Source organism: Phoca vitulina, unplaced genomic scaffold (assembly GCF_004348235.1).
Source record: "Phoca vitulina isolate PV1807 unplaced genomic scaffold, GSC_HSeal_1.0 scaffold2, whole genome shotgun sequence".
Classification (NCBI taxonomy): Eukaryota; Metazoa; Chordata; class Mammalia; order Carnivora; family Phocidae; genus Phoca; species Phoca vitulina.
Window position 1 is genome coordinate 3,420,675 of NW_022589705.1, and position 13,243 is coordinate 3,433,917.

General features: G+C 39.3%; 1 protein-coding gene across 4 annotated transcripts in view; it reads right to left on the reverse strand.

The window, feature by feature from the left end:
- Window positions 1-278: 278 nt before the first annotated feature.
- The window catches only part of WDR3 (WD repeat domain 3), a 30,923-nt gene continuing 17,958 nt past the window's right edge, over window positions 279-13,243 (reverse strand). For 3 of the 4 annotated variants that reach the window (XM_032420591.1, XM_032420596.1, XM_032420579.1), the window contains exons 13-27: window positions 12,879-12,980; window positions 11,404-11,489; window positions 11,093-11,228; window positions 10,310-10,366; window positions 9,168-9,268; window positions 8,851-8,962; window positions 8,575-8,709; window positions 8,260-8,310; window positions 7,008-7,073; window positions 6,408-6,500; window positions 5,926-5,973; window positions 4,994-5,037; window positions 3,207-3,335; window positions 1,586-1,679; window positions 279-1,271 (exon numbers count right to left, since the gene is read on the reverse strand). In XM_032420591.1, the coding sequence (XP_032276482.1) occupies window positions 1,116-1,271; window positions 1,586-1,679; window positions 3,207-3,335; window positions 4,994-5,037; window positions 5,926-5,973; window positions 6,408-6,500; window positions 7,008-7,073; window positions 8,260-8,310; window positions 8,575-8,709; window positions 8,851-8,962; window positions 9,168-9,268; window positions 10,310-10,366; window positions 11,093-11,228; window positions 11,404-11,489; window positions 12,879-12,980 (1,410 nt within the window). In that variant the 3' untranslated portion in view covers window positions 279-1,115. The remainder of the gene's footprint in view (window positions 1,272-1,585; window positions 1,680-3,206; window positions 3,336-4,993; window positions 5,038-5,925; window positions 5,974-6,407; window positions 6,501-7,007; window positions 7,074-8,259; window positions 8,311-8,574; window positions 8,710-8,850; window positions 8,963-9,167; window positions 9,269-10,309; window positions 10,367-11,092; window positions 11,229-11,403; window positions 11,490-12,878; window positions 12,981-13,243) is intronic. The other variant, XM_032420603.1, reaches the window with a different exon arrangement.

Here is a 13,243-nt window from a genome sequence, read left to right on the forward strand (position 1 = left end):
AGGGAAAGACAAATACCATATGATTGTATTCATATGTGAAATTTAAGAAACAAAACAAAAGAGCAAAAGGGGGAAAAAAAAGAGACAAACCAAGAAACAGACTCTTAACTATAGAGAACAAACTGATGGTTACTGGAGGGGAGAGGGGTGGGGGGGTGGGGGGGTGAAGGTGATGGGGATTAAGGAGGGCACTTGTGAAGAGGACCAGATGTTGTATGGAAGTGCTGAATCGATGTGCTGGATGTGTGACTAATATTATACTGTATATTAACTAACTGGAATTTAAATAGATCTTAAAACAACAACAACAACAAAAAGATGACAGAGAAATCTACACAGAACTGCAACGAAGTTGGAGTAGCAACTTAAAAACTTCCCACAAAGAGAAGCCAGACCCAAAGGAATGTGTCCATTTCTTCTAAAATATTCCCACCTCCCCAAACTCTTACCATGCATATACATATGTATGTATGTATGTCTATGGTATTAATCACCCAGAAGCCCAGCAAGGCATCTCAGCTTGACTGCACTTTAATTAGAAACAACTAGACAAGTAGAAAAAATTAGCAATTAGATATTTTTATATACAGATATAACCACCTCTAAGAGGTGAAGTTAAAGGAGGATGTTTTAGAGAATTTTTATGGTCCTTTTCAGCTCTGTAGGTCCACAACTCTGCATTTAATGGGAGAGGGCAATCAATTGTGCACCTGATAGTCTCTGTAGGAGGTAAAACATAATACAAAGAGTAACACATCATTAAATCTTCTGTTATCACAGAAATAAGAAAAACTTTAGAAATGTTCATTTCAGCTCTAGTCAAAAACTAATAAAAAAAAGCTCGTTGTTCCCTGCTAGAATATAATGGGAACAACTCCTGAAGGGCACAACCTTCGAGGGCACAGAGAGATTTTAAACTATCAAGCTGTAAGTCCAAGAAATAGAGCGCACAGCCCCACACTGGGCATTTCCTCAGGCAAAGCTGGGAACCACATCCTGACATCTTCCGTAACACAACAAGCTCTGTCACTTGGTTATTTCCAAGTTGACACCAATTCCACTGCTTAGTTTAGAAGTCCTTTTAAATAAAAAGAAAAGGGCACCACATTTGAGTTCTAAGTATATGTTAAAATTAGCTTCTCCCTCTTTTTCCTCTTCCTCTTCTTTTCTTCCAACTGGCTGGTCGCATCAGCAAAAAACATAACTTCACTTTTTGCCTCGCATTCCCTCTTGAGATATTCAAGACCTGCCATGTTGAAGCCAATAACATCCTAGGGGGTTGGGGGGGGATATAAGAAAGATTAAATGACCTTTCTTTCACTTCAGTTCAATACAGCAGCATAAGCAAGTCAGGAGAACCAATGCTTCAGGTGTTCTTACTCATCCCTCCTTGTCCAAGGTCTTCCTGGTTTGGTTTTGTTTTCTTCTCCCTATTCCTACCAGCTCCAATGAAAATCTTATCTCACATACTGATCTATGTCTGGTCAATACCACCAAAGACAAGGCACAGCTCGCTGTGCTACTTCTAAGTCACACACACACTAGGATTTCTCCCTCGTTACTGTACTTCTACAGGGACACCTACCCGGACTTGGCTGACTTTTGAAATAGTTGTTTCCTTTAACTTTTCAATCACTGGCACAAGCATTTGGTTACTAGTGATCTGCCCGAAGTGAATTCTAATAAGAAAAACAAAACAGTCACATTACAGAGAGAGGTAGTGGTTCTGGCTCTGCTTACCCCTTCTAGAAAAGCAAATAGACAATATCAAAGTAAAACAAAACAAAACAAAACACAAAAGATTCATTTCACCATATCATTATGGCAGTATAGAAATGCTTCTGGCAAAAATAGCTAAAGATGTTTCTTGCCTGCTACTCAGTTTTATCTGTCAATTTTAACACTACTATCGTAAAAGTTATGACACATTCAACTCATTTGCAAAGCTGGCTCTTTTCGCAGCCATCTACCATGCGGCCACAGACTCTGAAAATGGTATTTTATGGAAAGCTCAGAGAAATGAACTCTCTAAGAAATACTAACTCAACAAAGGTTTATTAATATTTCTAGTGAAGCCACAGCAAAAAAGAGTCCCTGATCAGAGAGTCAGACTCCGACCTAGAGTACCAAGATGATGTCCATGAACTTATGTTCCTCGGTGTGCATCCTCAAGCTCACCTGTGACCTGCCACAGCTACTTGTATGGGCCTCCCCATCCGTGACCCCTCTGATATGCCGGAAGCCCTCATAGTGTCTCACTTAGAATGAGTAACCCTGATTTCAATAGTACAGATGCCACAGCGGTAAGAAATTATTAGTAACATTGTTGAGTACCAACTGAAGGCCTCAGGGCTTGCCCAGAATTATAAATACGGCAAAAGAATACTATAAACATATCACTGTTCTTCTTTTGCTACTATCTTGATGGAATAAAAGGAACAGAGGATTAAGAAGCATGAAAATAGATCGAGTCAAATTCCAATTCATGAAATATACCTGTTTGGGCTTTTTTTTTTTTAACTATTTGGTATTGGCTGATCAGTTTGTATTTTATCTTCATTAAGAGCATTTTAAAGAGTGTTCAATTTCTCTGTTTCTGTTCTCTGCTCTAACAGCTGGAGACTGAGGGGCAGAGAACAGGATTCAAGAAGAGTATATTCTTAAACTCTTATAAATATATTCTTCTCAATTACACACTAAGAGGAAATGTTCATATTTAAGAATAATCCAATAAACATATGTTTCTTCCTTCCCTCCCTGTATGCCCTTACTTTTCCATTTGTTTCTACAGAGACCTGAAAAGTAAAGGCACCATTCCTTACGATGCTGTTATGAGGACAAAACTAAATCATTTTGCTTACACAGTTAAAAAGACACAACAAATGAGGCCAATTGGCCATTCAGTAATGGGCTCTCAGCAAACAGACAAGGATCAGAGCTACTGCAACCCAGAGACCTATGCTGACGCAAGCATCCCTGAGCGATGCTCTATCTTGTGACTTAAAGAGGTGGGCCATCACTCTCCTTGTGTAAGGACAAGACTGATTCTGCAGGATAACAATTTATGTCCCACAGCAATGAAATCCTGTAACCCTCTCAGTCTGAAACATCAGATTTCTTAATCCCAGAGCATTAACACCATTAGTTCAAGTAGCACCAGAGCACTTAGGCGGAGCAGACACAGTATTCTTTGGAAAGGATGTTACCTGAGCAGAAAGAAGAGGCACCTACACAGAAGTTCAATATCAGAGCCCAGCTGGATGAATTCATTAAAGAGCTTAAGGATGTCCGGGACATAAGAAAAAGGTAGCACAAGCAGAGACTCTTCCAGCTCACTGAAGAAGAAGAGAATAAGCATTAAAAATGTCACATTTCTCAACATGCTCAATTTTTAAATCTTTTACTATTTTTTTCCTCCTGCTTTTATATTTGAACAGATCTTACCCATTCAGGGTTAAATTAACTATTCATCTATATTCTGATGGTTCCCTCTTTTCAGTATTTTTTATATTTAATATTTTAACCTATTTGATGCATTCTGGTCCATGGCATGATAGGAGAATCTAACTTTTTTTTTTTTTTTGGAGAAATTATTTCTCCAAAGTCTTTTGTTGAATATTCCATCTTTATATACTTCTTTTTGCCATACACTGAGACATATGAGACTCTGTTTCAGGGCTTTCAAGTCTGTTTTAATGATTGATTCTAACAATAATCCAGTAGTGTTTTAGTTTTGTTAATTTTATAGCTTTTTAATTTAGGAGGATAGCTCTCTCTTGTTTTCTTCTGGTTTGTTTTATTTTTCTTGACCTAGTTCTAGCATCATTTCATCAACTCCAATTCCAAATCTCAAGAGGTTTTCAACCAGGCTCACAAACCTATGAACTAATTTAAAAAAAAACAAAAAACAAAACCTAAATCTTTAGAACATAGAATCTTCCTTTCTAGGAATGCACAACACTTCCATTAATTTAAATTTTGATTTACATTTCTCCAGGGAAGTTTCAGATCCTCAGATAGTGTATTTATTTCTTGTTGTAAGGGACAGATTTAGAGATTAAGAAAAGTTATGAAAATAACTTTTAAGTAGGTAAAACTCATAAATAAAATCCAAGGGTAAATCACAAACAAGAAACATTATTTTAAAAATATATGACAAAAGATACAAAAATTCTTAAAACCAGTAAGAAACTACTGAACAGTATAAGAAAGGAAAAGTAACTAAAAATTCACAGAAAAAAACACAAATGGCCAACAAATATAAAATTCTGTTTCATTAATAATTGAAAGAAATTAAAATAATATAATACCACCTTTTGCCTCTGAACCTGGCAAAAGAATTTTTTAAAGCCTGGTCAAAATCACTATAAACTTTCTGGAAAGTAATTCAGCAACACAGACCTTTAAAAAACTCATGCCCACTGATAGTTATTGTTATGCTATGACAAAGATTCCTATGTAAAGGTGTTCACTGAAGCAGTACTGATTAACAGCAAAAAAAACAAAAGCAAATCCAATAGTAATTATCCATACAATGGAATGTTTTGACATAATTCAACGAATGTATTTTTGAAGAATATTTGTAACCTGAGCAAATGCTCAGGAAATATTCCGTGAAAAAGAAAAGGATATAAAATTATATACATAGAATTCCAATTGTGTATGTACACAGAAAATAAGCCAAAGGAAACACATAACCAAAAAAGGTTACCAGTTGGTACTTGTGACTGATGATGATTTCATTACCTATAATATAAAGTAGGGCTACCCTTCATTTGTCTCTAAAAGCATCTCCCTTCATACTTTAGGAGGAGCCTCCTAGTTCTGCTTCAGAAAGACATTATAATATACTATTTTCCACCAAAATGTTGACATAATTAAACCTTTAAGGAAAATAACCATCAATTATAACTTCTATTTATCTCATGGTCAGACAAGCATTCGATAAATGCTGTTAGCTGACAAATTATAGTCACTGTACACTGGGACTTACCTCGACTTGATTCCTTTAAAAATCTCCAACACATAAGCTGAAGGCTATAAAGGAAGCAAATAACAGCCTTAGTGATACTCTAGGTTGGTTTCTACTGGAGATCTGTAATTCCCATCTAAAAACCAGGGATCCCACTCAGAGGAGAAACAGTGTTCTAGGATGGCAATATACATGCATGGGCTTAGAGTTTGTCCCATGTGGGTTCACAGTCCAGCTCCACCACTTCCCAACTCTGTTCCCTTCTAACCGTGAGTCAGGCTAATTTCCCAACTGTAAAATGAGGCTACACTGACTCACGTGATGACCATGATGAATGACACATGTGAGTAAAGTACTAAGTAACTGGAGACTGCTACATAAGCATACATTTCTCTCTCTGTCCTCCTTTATCTGACTGATTTACGTCAAGTTTTCCTCCAAAAACCTCAATTTCAAAGTTCATTTAGATGAAGAGAATCTTCAGAGGGCTTTGGATACTGAACATAAATAAGCACTAGAAAATAAGAGAATGCGGGACGTCTGGGTGGCTCAGTTGGCTAAGCGTCTGCTTTGGGCTCAGGTCATGATCCCAGAGTCCTGGGATCAAGTCCCGCATCGGGCTCCTTGCTCAGCGGGGAGCCTGCTTCTCCCTCCGCCTCTCCCCCTGCTTCTGCTCTCTCGCTCTCTGACAAATAGATAAAATCTTAAAAAAAAAAAGGAAGAAAATATGAGAATGCCAATCCAGTCCAACCAAAACAGATGACTTAGAAGTTACACTAAAATGGTCCTTTTGAAACGCTCAAAATCCTAGAGGACAGGAGAGAGTGTTAATGGCAAAGTTTTTCCCGATGCATCCAGCCTCAAATCATGCCTCTGCACTTCCTACTGTCCCTCTCTTGTCCCTAAAAGTAACCTTTGAGTAACCAAGGGGAACTGGTAGACACTCTACTTACAGAGATATTGCCATAAGCCATGAGGATGGGGTTGATGGGAAGAGGAACCTGTGAAGAAATCATCAGATCAAGTCATTATAAAACAAGACAGTGTTTGTCACAGGCAGTGCGACAACAGTACAGTTTTGAAAGAATATACAAGAAATATCAGGCCTTTTAATTTCCATAGTGCTAATGAGTTCAGGCAATTCTAGAATTTCTAGAATTCATCTAGAAATCTGTAACGGTTGTGGTGCGTCCGAAACCCTGCAGGAGCAGTTTCTGCTCCATATGGTAAGCAACTCAGTCTGCAATTGTATTAAGACCCAGGTCCCCTCCTCACAGCCCCTCGACTCCTTCTTTCTAATATCTGAATTAGAAAAGACTCTATCACATTTATGTCATTTCCTGATCTGAGTCAGTAACTCCCACAGCGATGGTGTTCTTCTCAGGAATTCTATGGATACATGTTTCTCAGAGTGTAACTCCATGGACTATCTCACCTCTTTCCCTGCAGCTTTACAAATGGCTTTGTGTTCCTTCCTTTTTGCAGTCTCCTCTCGGTATAGCTCGACAGCCTCCATGATCCTCTCAGCCTACGTGGATGGTGACAAAGGAGAGAAGTCATCACCATGTGTCCCAGCATCCCGGAACCCTGCAACTGGAAGGCCTGACTAGAAAAGTACCAACTAGCTTGAATCGGTTTAATAAATGTGTGCCAGGAGAGTGCCGAACAGCATGTGATGATGTCTCTGGTGTTTCTTTTTCTGTTTAATTTACAGGGAGGAGACGGAGCGTCTTGGGTTCAGGTGAGGTCATATGTATGCGCACACATGGAGTAGGGCAGCTCCCGGGACCTCTGAGGGGTGCTGCTTCCAAGGAGATCAAGCCTTCCTTTCTAGAAACCATGTGCCGATTCAACATGACTCCTGTCCTTGGTTACAAGGGAGGACAACAGAGGTTCTGAGCTCTACCTATGAATTTCATCAACTTTTTGCCATAAAAGGGCTACCTGGTTGATAAAACCTTTCACTAAAAAGTTGGGATCCTCCTTAAAAATGTACACATCTATAAATATAGATACAGAATATATATCAACTTACTGCTTTGACCGTTTCAATAGTTTTCTTTCCAGTAAAGTAATTGTCACCTTGAGTCTCTCCTGGAACCTGCCAGAAACAAAGAGATCCTTGATAATATTGTTGACAGGCACTAAAGAACCAATAAATTAATCTTATATCCAGAAAAGAGCAGTCATCACTATGTTATGATAATGCTATCATGGTGCTACCAACTACCATCAATGGAGTACTTAATAAGTGCCAGACACTATTAAGTATTTTATATTCATTATCATAAGAATATCCTACCCTCCATTATGCTAAGCGAAATAAGTCAATCAGAGAAAAACAAGTATCATATGATCTCACTGATATGAGGAATTTGAGAAACAAGACAGTGGATCATAGGGGAAGGGAGGAAAAAAATGAAACAAGATGAAACCAGAGAGGGAGGCAAACCGTAAGAGACTCTTAATCTCAGGAAACAAACTGAGGGTTGCTGGAGTGGAGGGGGGTGGGGGGGTGGCTGGGTGATAGACACTGGGGAGGGTATGTGCTATGGTGAGTGCTGTGAATTGTGTAAGACTGTTGAATCACAGATCTGTACCCCTGAAACAAATAATACATTATATGCTAAAAAAAAAAAAAAGAAGATAGTAGGAAGGGAAAAATGAAGGGGGGGAAATTGGAGGGGGACACGAACCATGAGAGACTATGGACTCTGAGAAACAAACTGAGGGTTCTAGAGGGGAGGGGGTGGGAGGATGGGTTAGCCTGGTGATGCGTATTAAGGAGGGCACGTACTGCATGGAGCACTGGGTGTTATCCGAAAACAATGGATCGTGGATCACTACATCAAAAACTAATGATGTAATGCATGGTGACTAATATAACATAATAAAATAAAATTAATTAAAAAAAAAAGAATTACTCATTAAAAAAAAAATGGAAAAAAAGGAAAAGAATATCCTACCCTCTAAAAGTATAAAGAGAATGCCCAATTTCTAAAATTTTTTGATTTTTATTTTTGTTCTATGATTCTCTGAAGCCTCCTTAAAAAAAAAAAAGCCAGAATGACAAACATCCAATACCAAATCTGGTCGGTCGTTTGTCCCACAAAATCAGGATATACAGTTGAATCAAACAGGACTACACAGATTGCTTTCCACATCAGCTGGTGATGACTCTGGCATCTGGCCCCAATTCTAATTCTATTAGAAATTCTTGAAATTAAAGTAAATTCCAATAAGATAATTACAGGGCTCAATCTCAGGGTCCCCCAGAATTTACTTACTACAGGTTGGTCTTCTTTGGCCACACTCTCCTCATATTCTGCTTCCCTTTGCTGCCAAGAGACAGATACAAATTAATCTAGAAGAAGAAACACGGTCTCTACATGAAGTGAAAGGAGACAGTAAAAAGCTGCGTCTTTCAAAATGCAATCCCCTAATGGCATCTCTGTCTCTGTGTGGCTGCTGAAATGGTTGATGGGGGTGTTGGAAACCTCTTCTGGAGGTGCCTGGACATGCACTGGCGGAGGGGTGGCCGCACTAGACAGAACTAGACACCCACCCACCAGCACATTCTGTAACCAAGCCTGAGTCCTTACCATCTCCCTTTCTTCCTCAAGAATAAGAGGCTCCCTTGTTCTCTCCCAAAGTCTCAGGGATTTGTCATGTGACGATGACACAACATAGTCTCCACTGGGGCTTACGGCCAAGCACCAGATTTCCTGGTGGTGCCCCTGGAGAAAGAAGACACAAAAAGAGAAACCCTGAGTAGGAACACCTTATTCCTTGGCCGAAACCTGCGCTGAGTGGAAGATCAACACTTGATCTTAAAAGTAGTTCTGAATACTGAGCAAGCAAAGTAGGCAAGAGGTCACCTCCAGAGTCTGTATGTGTTCAAATTTGTCTGCATCCCACTGCTTAATCTTATGGTCCTTCCCAGCGGTGAAGAAGAGGTGGGACTTGGGCACAAACTGTAGGTACATCACACTGAAAAGTGAGAAAAGTGATCAAATGTCAAGCAATTCCACATTAGTGAAGAACCTCATGCACAGTTTTGAAGAGCTAGTTCTAGCATGCCTGGTTATTTATATTTTAGAATTTTGTATTTATGACTGTCTGAATAGACGCAGACATTCAAGGGAAATGATACGTACAGGACTCAAAGGGACATCTTTGAAAAGACTGCACCTACCTGTCATCGTGTGCAAAGAGAGACTTGTGGCAGTCCCCAAAGTCCAAACCCCAGATTTTCACATTCCTGTCAGCAGAGCCTGTTGCTATTAGTGCTCCATCCTACGAGGAAGAGAAGGGAACCATTACTTTACCTGATTATCAGAAAATCTACAGTTACATAAAGCAAGACTAACCCATTTCTTCCAGAAACATTAAAATCAATACAAATACCATCTCTATCAAGAGCACCTATTTCTTTGCTTTAACCTAAGATTTCCTTAAAAAGCTTGTTGAGTGAAAGCAAGAACTCTGTGGCTCCAAAGTTTTCGTACTGCTATAGGGCGGTACTGTGCCTTGATGTCTGTTACCTATTTACTTCCTTAAACAGGAAGAAAAATCGCTCATCCCTGTCATAGGATTTGGGGGAAGAGGGAAGGAGGAGGAAAGAAAAGTCTGGAAAAGAACCTACTAGAATGTTTGCGACCCAGCCTTTTATCCCATGTTCTCCCTTTTATCTTTCCTATGTCAATGCCTCATTCAAATAGTTGTCAGCATAACAAGACCACCGGAAATATCTTGTGCCGCCCACTTACTGTTAAGGTACTGATCACAGATGGCCAGAGTATGCAGTCCTTTCACACAGATTCCCACTCTTATCCATAACTAGACATTGCAAAAATATCATTTTGGTCAAGGAACTAACAGTATAGATATAGTGCAAAATACTGTAAATGTCCAAATGTGAAGCCAAGTTCCATCTTCTTCACCGGCATGATCTTTCAGAACAAAGGGGGATGCCTTCTTTAAAGTCTTTTGTATTTTAGGGTGGTCTACCAATCATAGTATTTTAGATAAGAAAATACTATCTGGGGAATCCACAACAGGGTGTTAGCTGCAAGGATTAACTCAGATATTTTGAACATATTCTGACAGCACTAAAGTAATTTATATATAGCAAAAAAAAAAAAAAAAAAATATATATATATATATATACACACAACACACACACACACATATATGAGGTACGATTACAATATACATTATTTTATGGCTTTTTGGGGAGAAAGATATACAATAGGATGAAAAAATACTCTAAAATGAAGATAGCAAGCCAAGAACGAAGAAAGTGCTTGTTACTAAGACACTTTAAATTTTACTTACATAAGAAATGTCCATGCATATAACAGGCAGTTTGTGTCCATAGAGTGAAAGAAAAAACTAAATATTAAAAAAAAAAAAAAAAAAAGAATGTAAACAATTCACGTCTGTCTATAAGATATAGGCATTGTTTGTTACATGTGGATCTAAAGTAGAACTTTAGGATACAATCCTAAACACTGTTCTGGATTGCTTCCTATTTCTCTTTTCAAGGAAGACAAACCACTGAAGGCAGCTCGTACCCGTGTCCAGCACACGGAGCCCTCATGCACTTGCCCTGAACACTGCACTGTGGAGGAGCCACTCCCCCAGAAGCCTACCACCTCAGTCAGAACAGGCCACAGGCACGTCCTCTGCATCTCTTAGCTGCAAAGACTCTGGGCACTCGCTTCCCAACAATGTTCCCAGGCCTGCTGCAGTCCCCCCGACTCTGGGCCTAGGGCCCAGTAATCTGTAATTTTTAAAAGCAACCCAAATGATCCTGATGTCCAGCCAAGTGTGGAATCCCTGCCCAGGAGATGCAGCAATTCTCTGCAATTACTGGCGGCAACAGGATGTGCCGTCTACAGATTTTCTGAGCTTATGAAATACAACTCGCTTTAAGCAAAATTTATAAACCAAAGGGTTCTGCAAAAATCCTAGCTTTCCTAGTACACCTACAGTGTTTTGATTCACACATACATCTTTAGAAACACACCACTGCTGGGCACAGTCAAGGCCACTCTCCAGGCTCAACCCACGGTCAGTGAGAAAGACAGAAACTATTTCCAGGCATAATCACTGTACCTTTAAAGTGTCAACATAGAAGATTTTCACAGTACAGTCCAGCAAAGACACAGCCAACAGTTTTTGGTTGGGAGAATAACTGACACACAGGACGTCTTCATCTAGTTGCAAGGTTCGGGTTTGCTTCACAGAAAGTCTAGCATGACGGAAAGCATGAAATAAATAAGTAAATAAATAAGGGCTCTACACAGGCAGACAAAAATTCCAAAAACTCCCTGGAGTGCAACAGAAATACACATGTCAAAGGCCCATTCTGTGGTTCCCCATTCTCCCTCCAAAAAAAGGACACAAATTAAAAAATGTCTACTCACCTCTTCTGGGTACTATTTTCATCTTTTACCAACTCAAAATCCCAGAACTTGACAGATTTATCTGCACCACCTGTCACAAAGCCACGCTGAAAAGCCAATGACATTGCAATTAAGAAATATTTTATTACAGAAACTTTGGTAAGAAGATACATATCAAAATTGTATAAAAGACCATTTTTACTTAACAGCATGGGAGAAGAATTAAGAAAAATGTGGTTCCTTCCTAACCCCTTCCACTGCTCTTTTGGGGCTGCTGCCACAGACCTTATTTAAAAATTTCTAGCAGGGGCTAATGTAGACAGATGGTAACTAGTGTAAAGTTCTAGTTATACTTTCATTCGGCATCAGGAAGTCTCTGAACATGGTAGGGTTTCTTGCTCCACCTGAGAAAGCACCAGTCAAAGAATTTGCTATTAAGTAATAAAATGGTTTGACAAATATACACAGACTGGATCATCAAAATAAGTTTATTCAAAGTATTTACCTCAGTAGGGTATAAACTTATTCCTGCAATGTCCCTGCTTAAAATATGTTTGAAACTGTTTTCCAATATCAAGAAAATTAGTCCCATCACACTGTAGCATTAAAGTATATGAGCATGGGTCAGAAAATTAGATCCCAAGTGTTTATTCTGCCATTTGAGATTAGTAACATAGAAAAGAACCTACCGATGACCTTTAGTGTTGCTGTAATGACAAAGACTATCTATAGTTTAGTTTATAAAACCATTATGCAAATAATAAATGACATGATGGATGTAAAAATACTTTGCAGAAAGAATCCTCTACAAATCCAAGATGTTACTACTATTTAAATTTTAAAGTTGTTTTGATCTGACCCCAAATGGCATAACCCACTCTAAATTCCAGATTCAATTTTTTCCAAAAATGGTATCTACTTTCAATGGATGAAGGTTTGCCACTATTGAGAAGATTCAAATGAACGGGCCACAATCTCTTATTATTGTCCAAAAAATACCTCAAAATGTTCTGAGCAACAGCACCATGACTAGAGTTAAGTATACAGTTCTCCAAGGTGACCCCTCTGAAGGGAAGCATCCCGTTACTGACTTGAAAGGGCTGGTATATTTGCTATCAACACTAGACTTATATAGTCATAGACGTATAGACTAAAAGGGGAACAGAAAAGTCTACTCCATCCTCTGCATTTTGTTGCCCAAGGAAATATTCCCTCTTGGGAAGTAGCACAAACCATTGGTGAAAACTCACAAGGGTAAGCAATCGGATGTCATGCAGCTGATGATCAAGAGCAGCTGAATGAGAATTCATTTGATAATGACAGCTATTCATATTATCAGGCACATGATATGCCATCATATAGGAAATCTAAAGATTAGACAAGAAGCGGGCTTTCTCTAAAGAAACACCTAATAAATCTTTGTTAGGCAGCAGTAAAATCTGATGTAAGAAACGGGGAAGTACTCAAGTCCAGATCATAACATCTGGTTTCATCACCTGATCTGGAGAGAGAGACAAGGACCATAAAGCTCCATCATGTGCGTCTATTGTCTCCAGCAGATTTCCTGAGGCCAAGTCATAAAGCTGCAGCTTTCCTGTCTGAGGAAGACACAAAATGAGCACAGCTCCAACAAGCACACCCACAACCTCCAAGATTCATGCCTACGCAGTTTAGGAAAGATTTCATAGCCGAGCAGCGGCCATGTGGCTGACAGTTTAGCAAATGGATCCCACATTCCCCGCTCTGTGCCTCCTATCTGAATAAACACCACTGATGTGCTGGGTTAACTCTGGCAAGGTTGCTCGGCCATGACGGAACCGGGCAACCTGGCAGTCCGCCTCTTGTCACATTCATTGGTTCT